This window comes from Enhydra lutris, unplaced genomic scaffold (genome assembly GCF_002288905.1).
Source record: "Enhydra lutris kenyoni isolate GAN:26980312 unplaced genomic scaffold, ASM228890v2 scaffoldscaffold41, whole genome shotgun sequence".
NCBI lineage: Eukaryota > Metazoa > Chordata > Mammalia > Carnivora > Mustelidae > Enhydra > Enhydra lutris.
This window is the reverse complement of record NW_019154125.1, coordinates 942,118-958,612: the sequence shown is the minus strand read 5'-3', so window position 1 is coordinate 958,612 and position 16,495 is coordinate 942,118. Positions and strand designations below refer to the sequence as shown.

Here is a 16,495-nt window from a genome sequence, read left to right as displayed (position 1 = left end):
AAAATGCTATATTTCGCATATGCTTCACCCTTTTCAACTGTATGATCCATGGTCAACTGATTTTTTTTTTTATAGATTTTATTTATTTGACAGAGAGAGATCACAAGTAGAGAGAGAGAGAGAGAGAGGAGGAAGCAGGCTCCCTGCCTAGCAGAGAGCCCGATGTGGGACTCGATCCCAGGACCCTGAGATCATGACCCGAGCCGAAGGCAGAGGCCTAACCCACTGAGCCACCCAGGCAGCCCATGGTCAACTGATTTTTGATGAAGGTAACAAAGTAATGCAATGGATAAGGTATACTTTTTTCAATAAACAGTGCTGAGACAATTGGATATCCATACATAAAAAAATGAACCTCAATCATACCTTGCAACATATTAAAAAAAATCAACTTGAAATAGATCATAAGCCTAATATAAAACCTAAAGCTATAAAACTGATAGAAGAAAATATAGAAGAAAATTTTGTCACCTTTGACTGGGCAAAGATTTTTTTGGATAGGACACAAAAAGTATAAAAAGAAAAAACTGTTAGTTATCAAAATTAGAAATCTCTGATCTTCAGAAGATACTGTTAAGAGAATGAAAAGCCAAACTACAAACTGGGAGAAAATATTTGCAAAACACTTACCTGATAAATGATGTATGCCAGAATATATAAAGAACTCTCAAAACTCAACTAAAAAGAAGATTCAAACCAATTTAAAAATGAGCAAAAGAAGGAGGAAGCAAATAAGCACATGAGCAGATGCTCAACATCATTAGATATTAGGGAAATGCAAATTAAAACCACCTAATAAAATAGTTTTAAAACAAAAACTGATACTACCAAGTACTGATAAGGGAGAGAAACTGGAACTCCAATACAGTGCTAAGGAATATAAAATAGTCCAGCTACTTTGGAAAATGGTTTCGAAGTTTCTTATAAAGATAAGCATGTATCTTACCATATGACTTTCCATATGACTCAGCAATCCCACTCCTGGGTGTTTACAAAAGGAAAGTGAAACATATGTCCACACACAAAGACCTATACACAAATGTTTACAGTGGCCTCATCCATAGGAACTCAAAACTGAAAATCACCTGAATGTCCTTCAATCATTTATAGATTTTCAAAAATATGATACATCCACACAATGGAATACTACTCAGCTATATGAGAAAATAAACTAATATAAGCAACCAGATAGACAAATCTCAAAAGCAGTAAGGTAGAACAGAAATTGGCAAATTTTTTCCTGTAATGGAGCAATACAGTAAATACTCTAGGTTTTCAGACCATATAGTTTCTGCCACAACTATTCAATTGTGCCATTGTAGTGTGAAACAGCCATAGTGAAAACAGCCATAGACAAAAGGTAAACATGAGTGTGGCTGTAATTTTGGGGTTTTTCGTTTGTTTGTTTTTTGGTGGTTTTTTTGCTGTTTTCTGAGAAAACTTTATATACACGGGTAGCAGGCCTGATATGGCACCTGGGGAAGTAGTTTGCCAACCCCTGTGCTAAATCCAAGAAGCCAGACACAAAAGGTTATATTAATCCATTTATATGGTGATATGGAAAAGGAAAACATAAAGAGACAAAAAAAATCAGTGGTTGTCAAGTCAAGGCCTGGGGGTAGGAGTAAGGGATTACTTAGAAAGAGGCACAGGGCAACTTTTTGGAACGATGGCAATACTCTGTATCTTGATTGTGGTGGTGGCTACATGGCCATATATATTTGTCAAAATTCATGTATCTTTATATCTACAAAAGGTGAATTTTACTGTATGCAAATTATGCTTCAAGAATCCTATCTTAGGGAGGGAGGGAGGAAGGAAGGAAGGAAGGGAGTGAAGGAGGGAAGAAGGGAGGATAAGGTAAGATCAAGGAAGAAAGGAAGGAAACCAGCCAGCCAGCCATTCTTTGGTCCCTGATTCAAATAAACTGAAAGAAAACAAAAATTTTTTTTGAGACAATCAAAAATCAAGGAATTATAAACACTGACTGGGTATTTGGTGATGTTTTAAAAATTATTTTTCATATTTTTAATATGTGATAATCACATTGTAGGTTTTTTTTAAAGTTCTTACTTTTAGAGATACACACTGAAATTCTTACAGATGAAATTATATTATATCTGGGATTTATTTTAAAATAGTCCAGTGAGGGGAACAGAAGTACTGATAATTTTTGAAGCTAAGTGGGTAAATACAGGTTCATTATATTATTCTGCTACTTTTATGTATGTTTGAACATTTCTACAACAGCAAAATTGGTTGGTTTTTTTGAAGAGAAAAAAAGTGTGTAAGAGATAAAAACCATAAAAACCATAAATAATGATTATGCAGTTAATGTATACACAGGTCAGGTAGATGAAAAAATGAGAAAAGCTAGAGTGATAAAGTCTGGGGCCAAAATCATTCACATCAATTCTGAAAAAACATGTGAGGTAAACACACACACTGCTCATCATTCTCTTAAGACCATAAAACTGAAGATACAGTTGTATACTTTCACATATCTTTATAAACAATGCATACACAATGTGGAAAGAAGTTAGATATAAAATGAGCAATTTCTTAAAATCCATAAAACACTGAGGTATATAATGATAACAGCCAAAACACAACAACAATAACAAAAATACTGTACTTTCTGGTTCTGGTATAGTCACTACCATTATAACCAAATCTGTTTCTAATTTCAAACTCTGTCTTTAGTTATTAAGAATTGTATACAGAATTTAATGAGAAAATAGCAGCAAGAAAGTAATAGGAGACTTTTTAGTAATATTATAGCAGAAAAAATAGCTGATAATATCAGAAAAATCTGTTTTAACTAGGCAAACTGCTAAAGAAGAACACATACAAAAAACTGATGTTGGAAATAGCTTTAGAATATCTGACCTTCTTAATCTTACAACAACCTAAGTGGAGACATTATCTAAGAATAAAATCAGATATTAACTATACCCATGGTTTTCTTCATAATATTGTAGAATACTCCACCCTGCTGGAACATGTGAGGAAGCCCCTTTGCATAAGACCACACATCTTCTCCTGTAAAATAAAAACAGATATAGTATTATCAACAAACAAAAGAGTTCAACCCAAGGTTGCTTAATGATTAACTTCGAACAGAGATTGCAGAGCAGATCTAAATGAGTGACAGTGCTTGGTGTAATATAAGGAGATGATACGGAGTGATGAGACTGTGACAAACTAGAAAATCCATGGCCCATCCCAGCCACTACCAAGTGCTGTCATAGAGGAGTATAGGCCCAATATTTTACGGCTTTTCAGAAGCCAGAAACCTCAGTTTTTCATGTGAATTCTCCCAATTTTTAAATGTAGGAACTAATTAAAAAATGTCTTTAAAACTACATGAGTCAATACTGGGCATATTAAACAAAATATATCTGAAGACACCAACTCAAAGGAAAGTAGTTCATAACCTTGAACTAGAGGAACAGAGAAGGTTATTGAAAAATACTTATTTTTAACAAGTAGAACACAGAAATGTGTATTCTCTATTTGTTTAAACCAAATAAAAAATAGATGAAAGGATCTAGGGAGAAAAGTAAATAGGTAGACTAAAGATAAGTAATTAATGTTGTATTGTGTTATTCCAAAGTTGACTTTCTTAAAAAGAAATTTAGGGGGAAAATGCCTTGTTGAAGAGATTCAGAATAACCTTTAGAAGTCTACAAAATATCCACAAGCAAATGACCATTTCACAAAAACATTTTTTTAAGAACATCCTTGGCAGTGACCATTTCAATAAGAAGTTTCAAATAAAGAGACCGATAGTCACTGTTCAAAAAGTTAGTGAAGAATAGAAGAACATAAAAATTAGTTAATTTTGAGGATGCTGGGTGGCACAGTTGGTTAAGCATCAGACTCTTGGTTTCAGTTCAGGTTATGGCATTGTGGGGTCAAGCCCTGCATCAGGCTCCACACTCAGCTCAGCATGATGCCTGCTTGGGATTCTTTCTCTCCCCCAAACAAAAATTTTTTTTAAAGATTTATTTATTTATCTTTTTAACAGAGAGAGCACAAGCAGGGGGAATGGCAGGCAGAGGAAGAGGAAGAAGCAGGCTCCCAACTGAGCAGGGAGCCCAATGCGGGGCTTAAGCCCAGGACCCCAAGATCATGACCTGAGCTGAAGGCAGATGCTTAAGGACTGAGCCACCCAGGTGCCCCAATAAATGATTTTTTAAAAAATTACTTTTGGTTTGTGGAATGATTGTTTTTGTTTCTTTATACTTTCATTATTTTCTAATCTGATAATGATAATACTATATTTACAGTCAGGACTTTTTTTTAGTTAATCTTAACAAAGATCAATTTCTATTTTTCATACTAGAAAATTTTACTGGCTCTCACGTTTGAATGGAGGTTACTAATGATGTGGCTTAATCATTATATACATGCAATCTCTCAGAGTTCTAACCCCTTTCCACATTTATAAACAAGAATATAAATTTGCATGGCAGTTGGCTAAAGTTTAGAGTACTCAATACATCAGTTTAAAGTATGCAAATTTTAAAAGCCTTGGCCCTTAAAGTTTCAGTTAACTAGAACATTTACTTAAACACAAACACTTCATTCACTAATGATACAGTATCACTGGAATATGGCTAAATTTAAGGGTGGACATATGAATTTGATTTTAAATTTTGAATATTAGTAAAGCCTCCAAATACAGTAGAAGTTCTGATTGTTGGACTTATCATTAAACTTCATGTGGATAACTACTTTTTTTTTTAAAGATTTTATTTATTTATTTATTTATTTTTTTAAAGATTTTATTTATTTATTTGACAGACAGAGATCACAAGTAGGCAGAGAGGCAGGCAGAGAGAGAGAGAGAGAGAGAGAGAGGAGGAAGCAGGCTCCCTGCAGAGCAGAGAGCCCGATGTGGGGCTTGATCTCAGGACCCTGGTATCATGACCCGAGCCGAAGCAGAGGCTTTAACCCACTGAGCCACCCAGGCGCCCCAAAGATTTTATTTATTTATTTGACAGACAGAGATTACAAGTAGGCAGAGAGGCAGGCAGAGAGAGAGAGGAGGAAGCAGGCTCCCCGCTGAGCAGAGAGCCCCATGCAGGGCTCAATCCCAGGACCCTGGGATTGTGACCTGGGACGAAGGCAGAGGCTTTAACCCACTGAGCCACCCAGGCGCCCGTGGATAACTATTTCTATGGCAATAACCTTTCATTTAGTTATCAATGTTACCTTAAATGTACTAAGTATTTTATAAAATACTCAGAATATAATTTATTTGGAAAACACATAAAAATTATATAGTAGTGGGGCACCTGGGTGGCTCAGTTGGTTAAGCCTCTGCCTTTAGCTCAGGTCATGATCCTGGGGTCCTGGGATTAAGTCCCTCATTGCGCTCCCTGGTCAGCAAGGAGTTGACTTCTCCCTCTCCCTCTGCCTACTACTCCCCCTGCTTGTCTCTCTCTGTCAAATAAATAAATAAAAGCTTTAAAAAAATTATTTGGTAGCACTTACATTTTTTTTGGTAAAAGTCTGAATAGGTCTCAAAATAGTGAATTCTCCCGAACTGACCACCCCTAAATACTAGTTAAAAAAATGACATTTCCTAGTATTTTACATACCTTACTACTCCTTATTTAAGCAGGCAGAACTCTAAGAAGTAAGAACTCTGTTGGAGTGTTTATCAACCTTGTTTTCATTCTATCCCTCTAAGGATCCTTTTTTAAAAATTGCTCCTAAAGATCCCTTTAAAACATTTTGCTGAGCAGCCTCCTCCATGGCACTTGAGTACTACAGATAGACAGATATACTGCTTATCTGTTTATGTACTGCAGTATATCAGAGTTTTACTCATTAAATATTTTGTTTACCCTCTCTCAAGAACCAAACTTCACCCCCCTTCAAAGCAGTATGTGGCCTCTTTGAGTATGCATGCTCTGTTACTTTAAGGGAAGGATAAATAAATTGAAACCTCTATTATCTACCCAGCTTTGAGCAGGCACTTTACATAGCTTAGTTTTTTCATCACAATGAAGTTCTATCTTACAGAAAAGGAAACAAACTAAGCAATTCTCCCAGATCAAACAGCTTGTAAGTGGCAGAGACAGGATTTGAATCCAAAGCTTAAGCCATCCCTTTCCACTGATACTAAACCTTTACCAAAGGTCAAATTGTGTTACAACATATATGACAGAACATCCAGTTTTTTCTTATAGAAACACATGGCATGTAAAGAAGATGTGGGATATATACATATATATATGTATGTATATATACACACACACATAATGGAATACTGTGCAGCCATCAAAAAACAAAATCTTGCCATTTGCAATTAAGTGGATGGAACTAGAGGCTATTATGCTAATCAAAATAAGTCAATCAGAGAAAGACAATTATTATATGATCTCACTGACATGAAGAATTTGAGAGGCAAGGTGGGGAGTAGTGGGGGAAGGGAGGGAAAAATGAAAAAAGATGGGACCAGGGAGGAAGACAAACCCTAAGAGACTCTTAATCTCAGGAAACAAATTGAGGGTTGCTGGAGGGGTTGGGGTGGGAGAGATGGGGTGGCTGGGTGATGGATATTGGGGAGGGTATGTGCTATGGTGAGTGCTATGAATTGTGTATGACTGATGATTCACAGACCTACAGCCCTGAAACAAATAATACATTATATGTTAATTAAAAAAAAAAAAGGAAAGAAAGAAAAAGAAATCCATGGCATCAACAACTGGTTGGGAAAAAAAAATAGACAAATTATTTCCTTTGGTATACAAATACTTCCACTAAGTCATGTTTGTTGGTAACAGAACCAAGAAAAGAGATTAGAGATCAGGAAGCAGGAATTGTTACACTCTGCACAAGTGCCCAATCAGCATCATACTGCTCTCCACTGCATTTGCCCTCATCAGGTCTATAATTACCTGGTTCAGGCCTGTCTCCTGCCTGCAATACCGCCATCAGCTCCTAACTAGCTTTCTCTCCAATCCTGTTCTCCTCAAATCTCTCCTCCTTCTGAGTTACACCTTTAATGGTTCCCCAAAACCATACCATAAAGTCCAAGTTCCTTTTTCATGGCAGATAAAGGCACTCAAAGAGTCATCCTTGCATTCTCTCCTATCTCACATCTCTCACTGCACTGTAGCTTCACTTTTACAAAGCAACACCACCAAACTGGTCTGGTTCCCAAAGGTCAATAATTGCTATATACTCTTTAAAACTCAATTCAGGTGTCACTTCCTCTTGGATTCTTCAGAGAGGCAGGTAAGTAGACACCTGCCTTGCTACTTCTATACAGGAGATGAGCACCACAGCCCTCACTGCCCTGCAGATTAATTTACTGTACTTTTCTGCTTCCCCTTCTAGACTGGCTTCTCAAAGTCAGGAAAAAGTCAGTGGTCTATGTGACTTCTATTCCCAGGGCCTGACACAGTGCTAGGTAGAGATCAGTGCTCTCAACATACATTGAAAGAATATAAATGAATGAACAGTATAAATGAGGTTTTTTCCTTTTAACAACGCCTGAAAGAAGTTCAGAAAAGCTTAAATGAAGCTGTACAATGATAACTGTTCTTCAGTGTTAATATAGATAAAATATAACTAATGGAACCATCTATACCTCTTCATGATTCTAATTAAAAAAAAAAAAAAAAAAAACGACAGCAAAAATGAAAGGGAAGGGCGCCTGGGTGGCTCAGTGGGTTAAAGCCTCTGCCTTCGGCTCAGGTCATGATCTCAGGGTACTGGGATCGAGCCCCGCATTGGGCTCTCTGCTCAGCAGGGAGCCTGCTTCCTCCTCCTCTCTCTGCCTGCCTCTCTGCCTACTTGTGATCTCTGTCAAATAAATAAATAAAATCTTAAAAAAAAAAAAAATGAAAGGGAAGACTTTCAGTTACAAGTTTCCAGTTTATCAAATAAGTTATGAGGATGTAATGTACACATGTACATATTAACTATAGTTAGTAGTAATACTATATTGTATATTTGAAAGTTACTAAAAGAGTGGACCTTACCAAAAAAAAGGAAAGAATTATTTTTCTACCATTCCATTAGAAAGCAAACTCTAAGAGAACAGGAATAGCTTGGTAAAGCATCTAGCAAATATTATATTCCCTAATATTTTTGTTAGTCCCCAATTAATTTTACTTTATAATTCATCTGTTTCTTCACAGTAAACAATAAAGTATTTATATCCAACACATTGTGTATAGATATAAATGTAGAAAGTATATGCCACCATCATCAATAATCTCTGTTCACATTTCATCTTCCTCAAATCCTTCCTCCTGAAAGTCTTTAGTTCTCCTACCTAAATAGTAGTTATAAATGGCAGTAGTATTACAGATGGTTTTTCTTACGCTTTATCTGACTTTTTTCCTCTTGAAGAGGTAATTTTTAACTTTCAAAAAGTATGTTAAAGTGAAACACTTTTTAAAATATCACATTTTTCTAGCTTTTACTACTACTAATAAAACCATGGTGTTAAAGTGGGCTTAAAAGCTCATCATTCCAATTTTCTTAGTGAATTTTTAAAAAGCCAATTTGAAGTTTCTACTTTGAAATTTATGAAGTGAGCAAATTTTAAAATCTAACATCTAGATGAAATATAGATGTTTTTAGTGAGGTATAATTGACAAACATTACATTAGTTTCAGGTGTATAACAGTGAGCGATTTGACAACTCTATAGGTTATGCTATGCTCACAACAAGTGTAGCTCCATCTGTCACCATACAACACTATTACAATACCATTGACTATATTCCCTATGCTGTACCTTTCATTCCCACGACATTCATTCCATAACTGGAAGCTGTACCTCCCACTCCTCTTCATCCATTCTGCTCACTCCCCCCAACCCCATGACCATCAGTTTGTTTTCTGAATTTATGGGTCTGTTTCTGCTTTTTTTGTTTTTTAGATTCCACATATAAATAAAATCATATGGTATTTTTTTTCTCTGTCTGACTTATTTTACTAAGCATAATACCCTGTAGGTCCATCCATGTTTTCACAAATGGCAAGATCTCATTCTTTTTGTATGGCTGAGTAATGAAATGAAATATCTTTTTAGGGGCATCTGGCTGGCTCAGCTGGAAAAGCACTGCAACTCTTGATCTTGGGGTTGTGAGTTTCAACCCAGAGTTGGTTGGTAGAGAGTATTAAATAAATAAACTTAAAAAAGAAAGAAGAAATACATTTTTAAAGACCCTCCCCCCAAAATACCTAAAATTAACTCTGAACTCAAGTATCTATGACCATAAAATAAACTGGCCAAAATGTAAATTTAAAGTACAGACATGGGACTATTACTACTAGAAATAATCCTAAAGCTACTGGTTAGCTGAAAGAATTGTTGCCATATCTCCACCCTTCCTGCAGATCCTCCCATCTAAAAATGTATCTGCCTTATCAACAGTCAAAACCATTTCTAAGAAAGGCATGGCTGTTTCTCTCCTTAGACTGAGTCCCTGAAGTGTAACCAACCCATACAACTTTTAGTGTCATCATTAGCATTAAAAGATGCATACATCATACATATATAGGCACGCAAACCTGTATGAAAATGTTTACACACACACACACACACACACACACAGTCTGATTTTCTCTAGGAAGTAAAAATGTTAAAGACAACGATCATATTTTACTTCATATATGTTTGAATTCTTTGAATATTTAAAAATAATATAATCTTGTAATTGAAAAACTATGAAGGAAAATAAAAGGTGCCAAAGTAGTTGAGTACAGAAAGGAACAGAATCAATGTTTATACTATATGATAGTATAGTATATGTGCTGCTGAAGCGAGCACCAAAGTATGATAGTATAAATTCATGTATAACATACATTTATCTTATGATATATCTATATGCATTTTTCAGGAAGATAAATGATATATAAAAATCAAACAAGTTTCTTAACTCCTGAAAGGCTGCTAACCTTATAGTGAAGTGGGGTAAATATCACAAGCAGTTCAATTCTGTTAAAGCAACGCCAAGCTGACAGACTCTTTTTCACAAATTTGTCTTTATATTTGGAAAAAGAAAATTAACTCAAAACTTAGTGGAATACATTACTAAGAAAAAAGAAACAAGCCTAGTACTTATGATCGATGATATGTCATGCCTACCACAAAGAAAATCCTCCAAAAAACGGTCTACGATGGGGTACCTGGGTGGCTCAGTGGGTTAAAGCCTCTGCCTTTGGCTCAGGTCATAATCCCAGGGTCCTGGGATCAAGCCCCCGTATTGGGCTTTCCGCTCAGCAGGGAGCCTGCTTCCCCCTCTCTCTGCCTCTGCCTGCCTCTCTGCCTACTTGTGATCTCTGTCAAATATATAAATAAAATCTTTAAAAAAAAAAAAAAGGTCTATGAGAAAATTTAATAACATATTTTGTAATGCCAAAGTCACTCACATATAAATAATGAAGATGACAGTCTGCAAAAATTGCTCAATAGTCTGCATAAACTAGATTAAAATGTGAAATATTACAGGTAGAACATTATTTCATTTTAAACTCTCATCATATATTCAAAGTGACTAGTTCCATGAATGGTTCATACTGAGCAAAGGACTGATGCATTTGTTGATACAAATAAATAATAATTACAATGCCCTCAGTTGAGATCCTGCAGGTAAGTTTATGGAGGGCAAGGTCTATGTCTCATTCATCTTTGTATCTCCAGCACAATCTCTAGCTCTGCATTCATTCATTCATTTAACAATTTATTTGACATCTAATAAGTGCCAGGCCCTAAACTAACATATCAGCAGCTTAGCTCATATCTGGTAATTCACAAAGTAATTTCTGCATTTTGAATTTGCTATCTTCTAAATAAGCCCTGTCATTTTCCTTTTTCCAGCCCTCTCCAAACTAAACATTAATAGTTCTCCAGCACTCTTTACATAAGGTTGTATATGTATGCATGTGTTTGTGTGTGTGTGTATACACACAAATATACAAGCATATATATGTATATACACACATATATCCCCAAATTGACATTTTACCACCACATCACTTTTTATTAAGAATATCTTCTAGGGGTGCCTGGGTGGCTCAGGCATTTGGGCATCCCACTCTTTATTTAGGTTCACGTCACAGTCTTGGGGTCATGGGACTGAACCTGCATCCGGTTCTGTCCTGGGCATGGAGCCTGCTTGGGATTCTTTCTCCCTCTCCCTGTGGCCCTCCACCCCCACTTGTGCTTTCTCTAAATTAAAAAAAAAAAAAAAAAAAAAATCTTCTATGTAATTCAAATAGTTATAGAAAATCAGAAGGTCAAAAAAAAAATGAATGTTTACAGAGCTTACTAACACAGGCCAGGTACTCTCTTACTATTTTATAGCAGAAAATCTCTCAAGTGCTACAGTATGAAATTAATAAAACACTCTTTTTACGCTCAAATTTTGTTGGGAATAGATTTAAACAGATGTATGGGTTTAAAGTGGCAGCAACATAAATGTTGGAGGTAAAGAGGGAAGAGATCGTAACAAGAAGACATTATCTTGTTGAACTCACTGCAGTCCACAGTCTAGTATCCAGATATTCAGGTCCAGAAACCTCAACCTAAACTCAAAAAGTGAGTAATTATTAACCAGAACTATATTTTACTGATTTTCATTACAAAATATATTACTATACTGATCAGACTTAAAAGTACTGATCACAGTCTCGCTCTTGCCAATTTATTTATCTACAATGGAGAACACAGCCTTCTAAGGGAACATAATCTTTATCTGCACTCTCACCTGTCCCTCAATACTTTTATCAGGAAGTTAAATGAGTGCTTAGAATAGATATTTGATGAATAAAGAATCACTGAATGATACAGTTCTTTCAGCCAGGCCATGGTGAGGACTAATGAAATATTCCCACCCTTAGAGATTACCTTTCTAGTTACCAGAATTTTCATGAACCCCAGATGATGTATTTTTTCCCTTTGTACAGCAGTGTATAAACTGCCAAATTCTGCTTTTCAGTTCTTTTTCAATGTTCAATGCTGACCATCCATTCCATTTCTGCTGACATAGCCTTTCTTTAAACATGTTAATGTCATCTATTTAATCCAATCAAAAACATTTCAAAGTGCCTACAATCTGCTGGGTACTCTACTAGGTACTGAGCATCCAAGGTTAGATAAGAGATGAGCTACATCCTCAACAGTTTGCCTTCTATTGAGGAAGACCTTTTCTTTCCTGTTTTCACCTGGGAGAGCGCCAGTTTTTAAAGTACCTTCTGCATATACCTAATTTTAGCCATTCTCTAACGATGTTATTTAATTTTCAGAGTTCTAGGAGTATTTTAGTGTTGCCCTGGTACCAACTACAAGGGTATTTTGTAGAGAAGAGGCAACTAAAGTCTTGGGGAGTTATGTAGCTTGCCTGAACCACTAAGTTAAGTAGTGGAGCCAAGATTCAAATTCTAGGTCTTTCTGACTCCAAAGATCACACGATCTTTCCTCTATTTCATAAAGTGTCTAAGAAACCAGAAACTAAGAGAGAGAAATACACAGTGCCTAATACATTTCTTGACATATCCCTCAATTCTATGGCTATGTCTGCCAAAATAAAATCAGCAATATCAGTATCAAGTTATAAATGTGTACAGAGCTTTTAGATCTCCTATTAACTTCTAGGCCCCCAAATTTCACAAACCAGGAATAAATAATCTTCATTTTGGTAGGTCAATGCCCAATTCACTGATATTTACTACTCTTAGAAAACAGAATCAAACCCAGATCACTTTTCCAGTTAAAAGCTCTAATCTCAGCAAAAATAAGGCTCTTCTAATATGTAATATAAATTTTAAATCTACTTTAAGCCTTAGTAAAGCATATTAAGAGTGATTTTAAAAACAAAGATTAAACAAATAAACATGTTAAAAGTGCACTGTTGGAGCATATCCCAAATTATCTAAAATCATCATGTAATTAACATATTTGGTTGATATTTTTAATTTATGCTGAATTATTAAAAAGAAACACTTCTTAAGCAACCCTATTAACATCTACCTGTTTCTTTTATTTCTCATGAGTTTATAATAGTTCATTACAATTGATGGCACAGAGTCAGTAAGCATAGGAATTACTTAAACACAAATCCTAACATACAAATAAAAATGTGATGAACTGGAAAAGGAAGAACAGGAAATGGAGGACAGAGACTATTAGGTGGGAGTGCAGTGAGAATATAAACACCAGAAACTGCAATTCATCAAACAGGAAGTCCTGAAATCACATGACATGCAGGAAAAGAAAATTTTAAAAATAAATGAAAAGGGACAAAGTGGGTAAGCTCAATAGAGCCCGGGGAGGCGGGGGAATATTTTTAAAGGTTTAAACAGAGACATTATAAGGCTATAAAAAAAAAAATCACAACAATAAATTATATTGAAATAATCTGGTGACAGTTAAGGGACTACTTTCACTTTCTTAAGTTATGTTGTCCTACATATTTAATCAGTAGAGAATCATGCTAACATATATCCATTAACTGTTAAAACAAAACAAAACCGAAGAAAATAATCTCCTCCTAAACTTTATATATAATCAATTGATGACTAGATTTTTTTTTTCCCACAAAGACAACAGAAAAACTCAATGCATTATATTCACAGTTAAGAAATAACTATCTAGGTTAAAATGATCTTACCCATTAATGTTGCTAAAAGACACAAGGAGTACATTTCCTTGTCAGCTTGCTCCTGAAGTTCCTTAGATAGTTTACCAGTAACAGCAATCTCTTCTTGTCTCACAGTGTGGGCTGAGTGTGCTGCAGCAGACTGACCACCTTCTGCTTTACTTTTTAGAATCTCTATTGTAATTCTGTCACCATGCTGCAAAGGAACTGGCTCCTTTTCCATTCCTGCCTGGGGTGGCATTAACTCTTTAGGAGGAAAGCCATAGCGAATACACTGTAAATAGGGAGGAATGTTAAATTCTCTGGCTATGCTTTCTTGAAGCTCAAAAAAGGTTGTTGAAGACTTAAGTGTAACCATGGACTGTCGTCCATCGTTAGTTGTTATTCGTATCTTTTTCTCCTTAGAAGTCGTTGGTGAATAGGGAGCCTTGGTAGGGGTTGCAGGTGCAGAAGATGGACCATCACGAATGGTACTAGGAGAAACAGTCCTGGGCTGACCTTTTTGTTCTTGTTTTAACTTCTCTGTTTTCCGTTTCTGCATTACAGCAGCCTGTTCCGTAATATTCTGTTGAATAGTTCTTTCAGTTTTACTCATGTTTAACTCCTCCTTGTGCAAAGTTTTCGTTTTCTGTCCAGTGAGAATAATTTTAGTTGGGAGCTGAGACTCCGACTCTTGTCCTTGTACATCTCCGACTCTTTGGGCATGAGCACCATCTATATTTACAGGAGTATAATCATCAGGATTCTTTTTGGCAGTCTGATGCAATATAGTATGGACAACTTTCTGAACCAGGATTTCACTCCCAAATTCACCTGGAAAGTGCTTGGTAACAAGTTTCATTGCAACATCATAAACATTACTATTCAAAGATGAATCACTTTCATACTGGAACCAATATACTGTTTCTCTGACCACTCTTCCACCCCATTCCAAAGTAATAGGAAAAGCTTCTGGTAGATTGTCATACTCTTTACCATCCCAAAAATGTTTGAATCCACAACCACATTTGCCACCAGTGGACCTAGAATTAGTTCTGTCCCCATCCAAATACACAATAGACCCATCTCCTCTGACCCTTCGCACAGAAGTGCCATGGCACCAATTACAAGCTGTCAGGTTACTCAATCCATAGTCTGGTACCAGAACATCTTTCACTGAATCATATGAGCAAACTAAATTGTTCAAGGGAAAGCTATAATTTTTGTCAGGCCTCAGTTGTCCATGAGTACTTTTTGCCAGGTTATACAGTTTCCCTCCTGGAGCCAACCACTCTGGAGGAACATGAAGTTCAGAAAGGGCACCACAGAGCAAACATTTGTGAAGGCGATTATCCATTACTGCTTTTTTAGCAGCTGCTGTGACTTCTTCAGGCTGAACTCCTATCACCCCAGTCCTCCTGTAGAAATACTGATGGACATCAGCAACCAAACTAGGATGGATACCATGTTTGTCCATAAAGACTTCTTCCATAGCAGCAACAAGCCTAAGCAAATACTTATCCTGCAAACTTCTGTCTCCTCCAATAACACAACCACCATCTTCCTCAAGTTTAATGTACTTTTTAATAAGGTCCTGAGGCACACCCCAAGCTTTAGGCAGCAAATTCATAGGCAATTTGGGCAAAGCAGCCCCTTTTATGCCTACCAAGGGGATATAATGGTTTCTACCAGAGCTACTCCATGCAATACAGATTGGTTTGTTCAAATGACCATCTCTCCCTGTGCACTTCTCTGCAGGGATGAGCCCAGGCAGAAAGGTGGCTGAATAATCACCAGAGCTTCTCATGCCACTGAGAGAATCTAGCAGAATAATAGGGCGATGTAATACATTGGCAAGGCCAAATATGTGGATGTTCCTCAAGCCTAAGGGAACACCTTCAGGTGGTACAAACAGAGGGTCACACTCATTGATAATGTCCTCCCATTCAGCGGCATCAATGAAGTCATGGAACAGGGCTTGATACTGGGCCAGGTGCTGCTGAAAGTGTTGTTTAAGATTCTCTCTCAAGGCGTGCCAGAAGAGCTCCCGGCCTACTAAAGCCCGGGACACAGCATGCACCAAGCAGTGTCCATCCCCATCCACGTGAACTGGAATGAGGCATTCCTGGCTTTTATTGGCCCGCTTGATGTCCTCGAGAGTGTCATGCAAATACAGGAGGCTTCCGGAGCGGTCCTTGCCGTAGCCCACCGTGTTAACGTGCTCAGGTTCGATGAGGAAGGCGCGGTCACCGAGTAAAGCGCAATCGAACAGTTCACCCTGGTTCATGTCCCGGAGAAGCTTAGCCCTGCCTGTCTGTTTATCCATTCCATAGCGAGCTAATATGGGCGACAACAATTTGCAGTGGTAGTTAGAAAGGCCCATCACCTTTACCAGTTCCGTGTTCTTCTTGGGTGCCCCTGTCACCCCGAGCAGCGCGTTCCGCAGCAGGTTGTGTAGCACTACGTCCGGGTCGGTCACCTCCTCCACCCCCAGCAGCTGTTGCTGCTCGTGCCGCTGTCCGCACTCGGTACACTCGATGCTGACAGAACCGGAGGCCGGGAAGAACAGACGCGCCTGGCACTTCGGATCCGGGCAGCTCCCGGAGAGGATTCTCCGGTCTCTCCGTTTCGAGAGCCCCCCCGGAGGAGCCGCCGCCGCCAGGGACGGCGGAGTCTGCGGAGCCTCAGGGGGAGGAGGTGGAGGCGGCAGCGGCGGCGGCGGCGGCGGCTGAGACATACCTCTCGGCTCTCGTGTCTCGCTCCGCGTCCCAAGCGACCCTCAAAGGCTCATAGCCCAGACCCCCCACCAGCCCGACTCTGTCCAGTTCAGGCCCAGGGCGAATCACTTTCCTTTCCCTACCAGCTCCTCCTCCTCCTAAGCGA

The 16,495-nt window shown here is 37.7% G+C and overlaps 1 protein-coding gene across 1 annotated transcript in view; it reads right to left on the bottom strand.

Moving 5' to 3' along the window:
- Positions 1-16,469, bottom strand: part of LOC111155438 (valosin containing protein interacting protein 1) — a 32,200-nt gene extending 15,731 nt beyond the window's left edge. The window contains exons 1-2 of the mRNA XM_022515593.1: positions 13,646-16,469; positions 2,956-3,042 (exon numbers count right to left, since the gene is read on the bottom strand). Coding sequence (XP_022371301.1) covers positions 2,956-3,042; positions 13,646-16,349 — 2,791 coding nt within the window. The 5' untranslated portion in view covers positions 16,350-16,469. The remainder of the gene's footprint in view (positions 1-2,955; positions 3,043-13,645) is intronic.
- Positions 16,470-16,495: the final 26 nt, after the last annotated feature.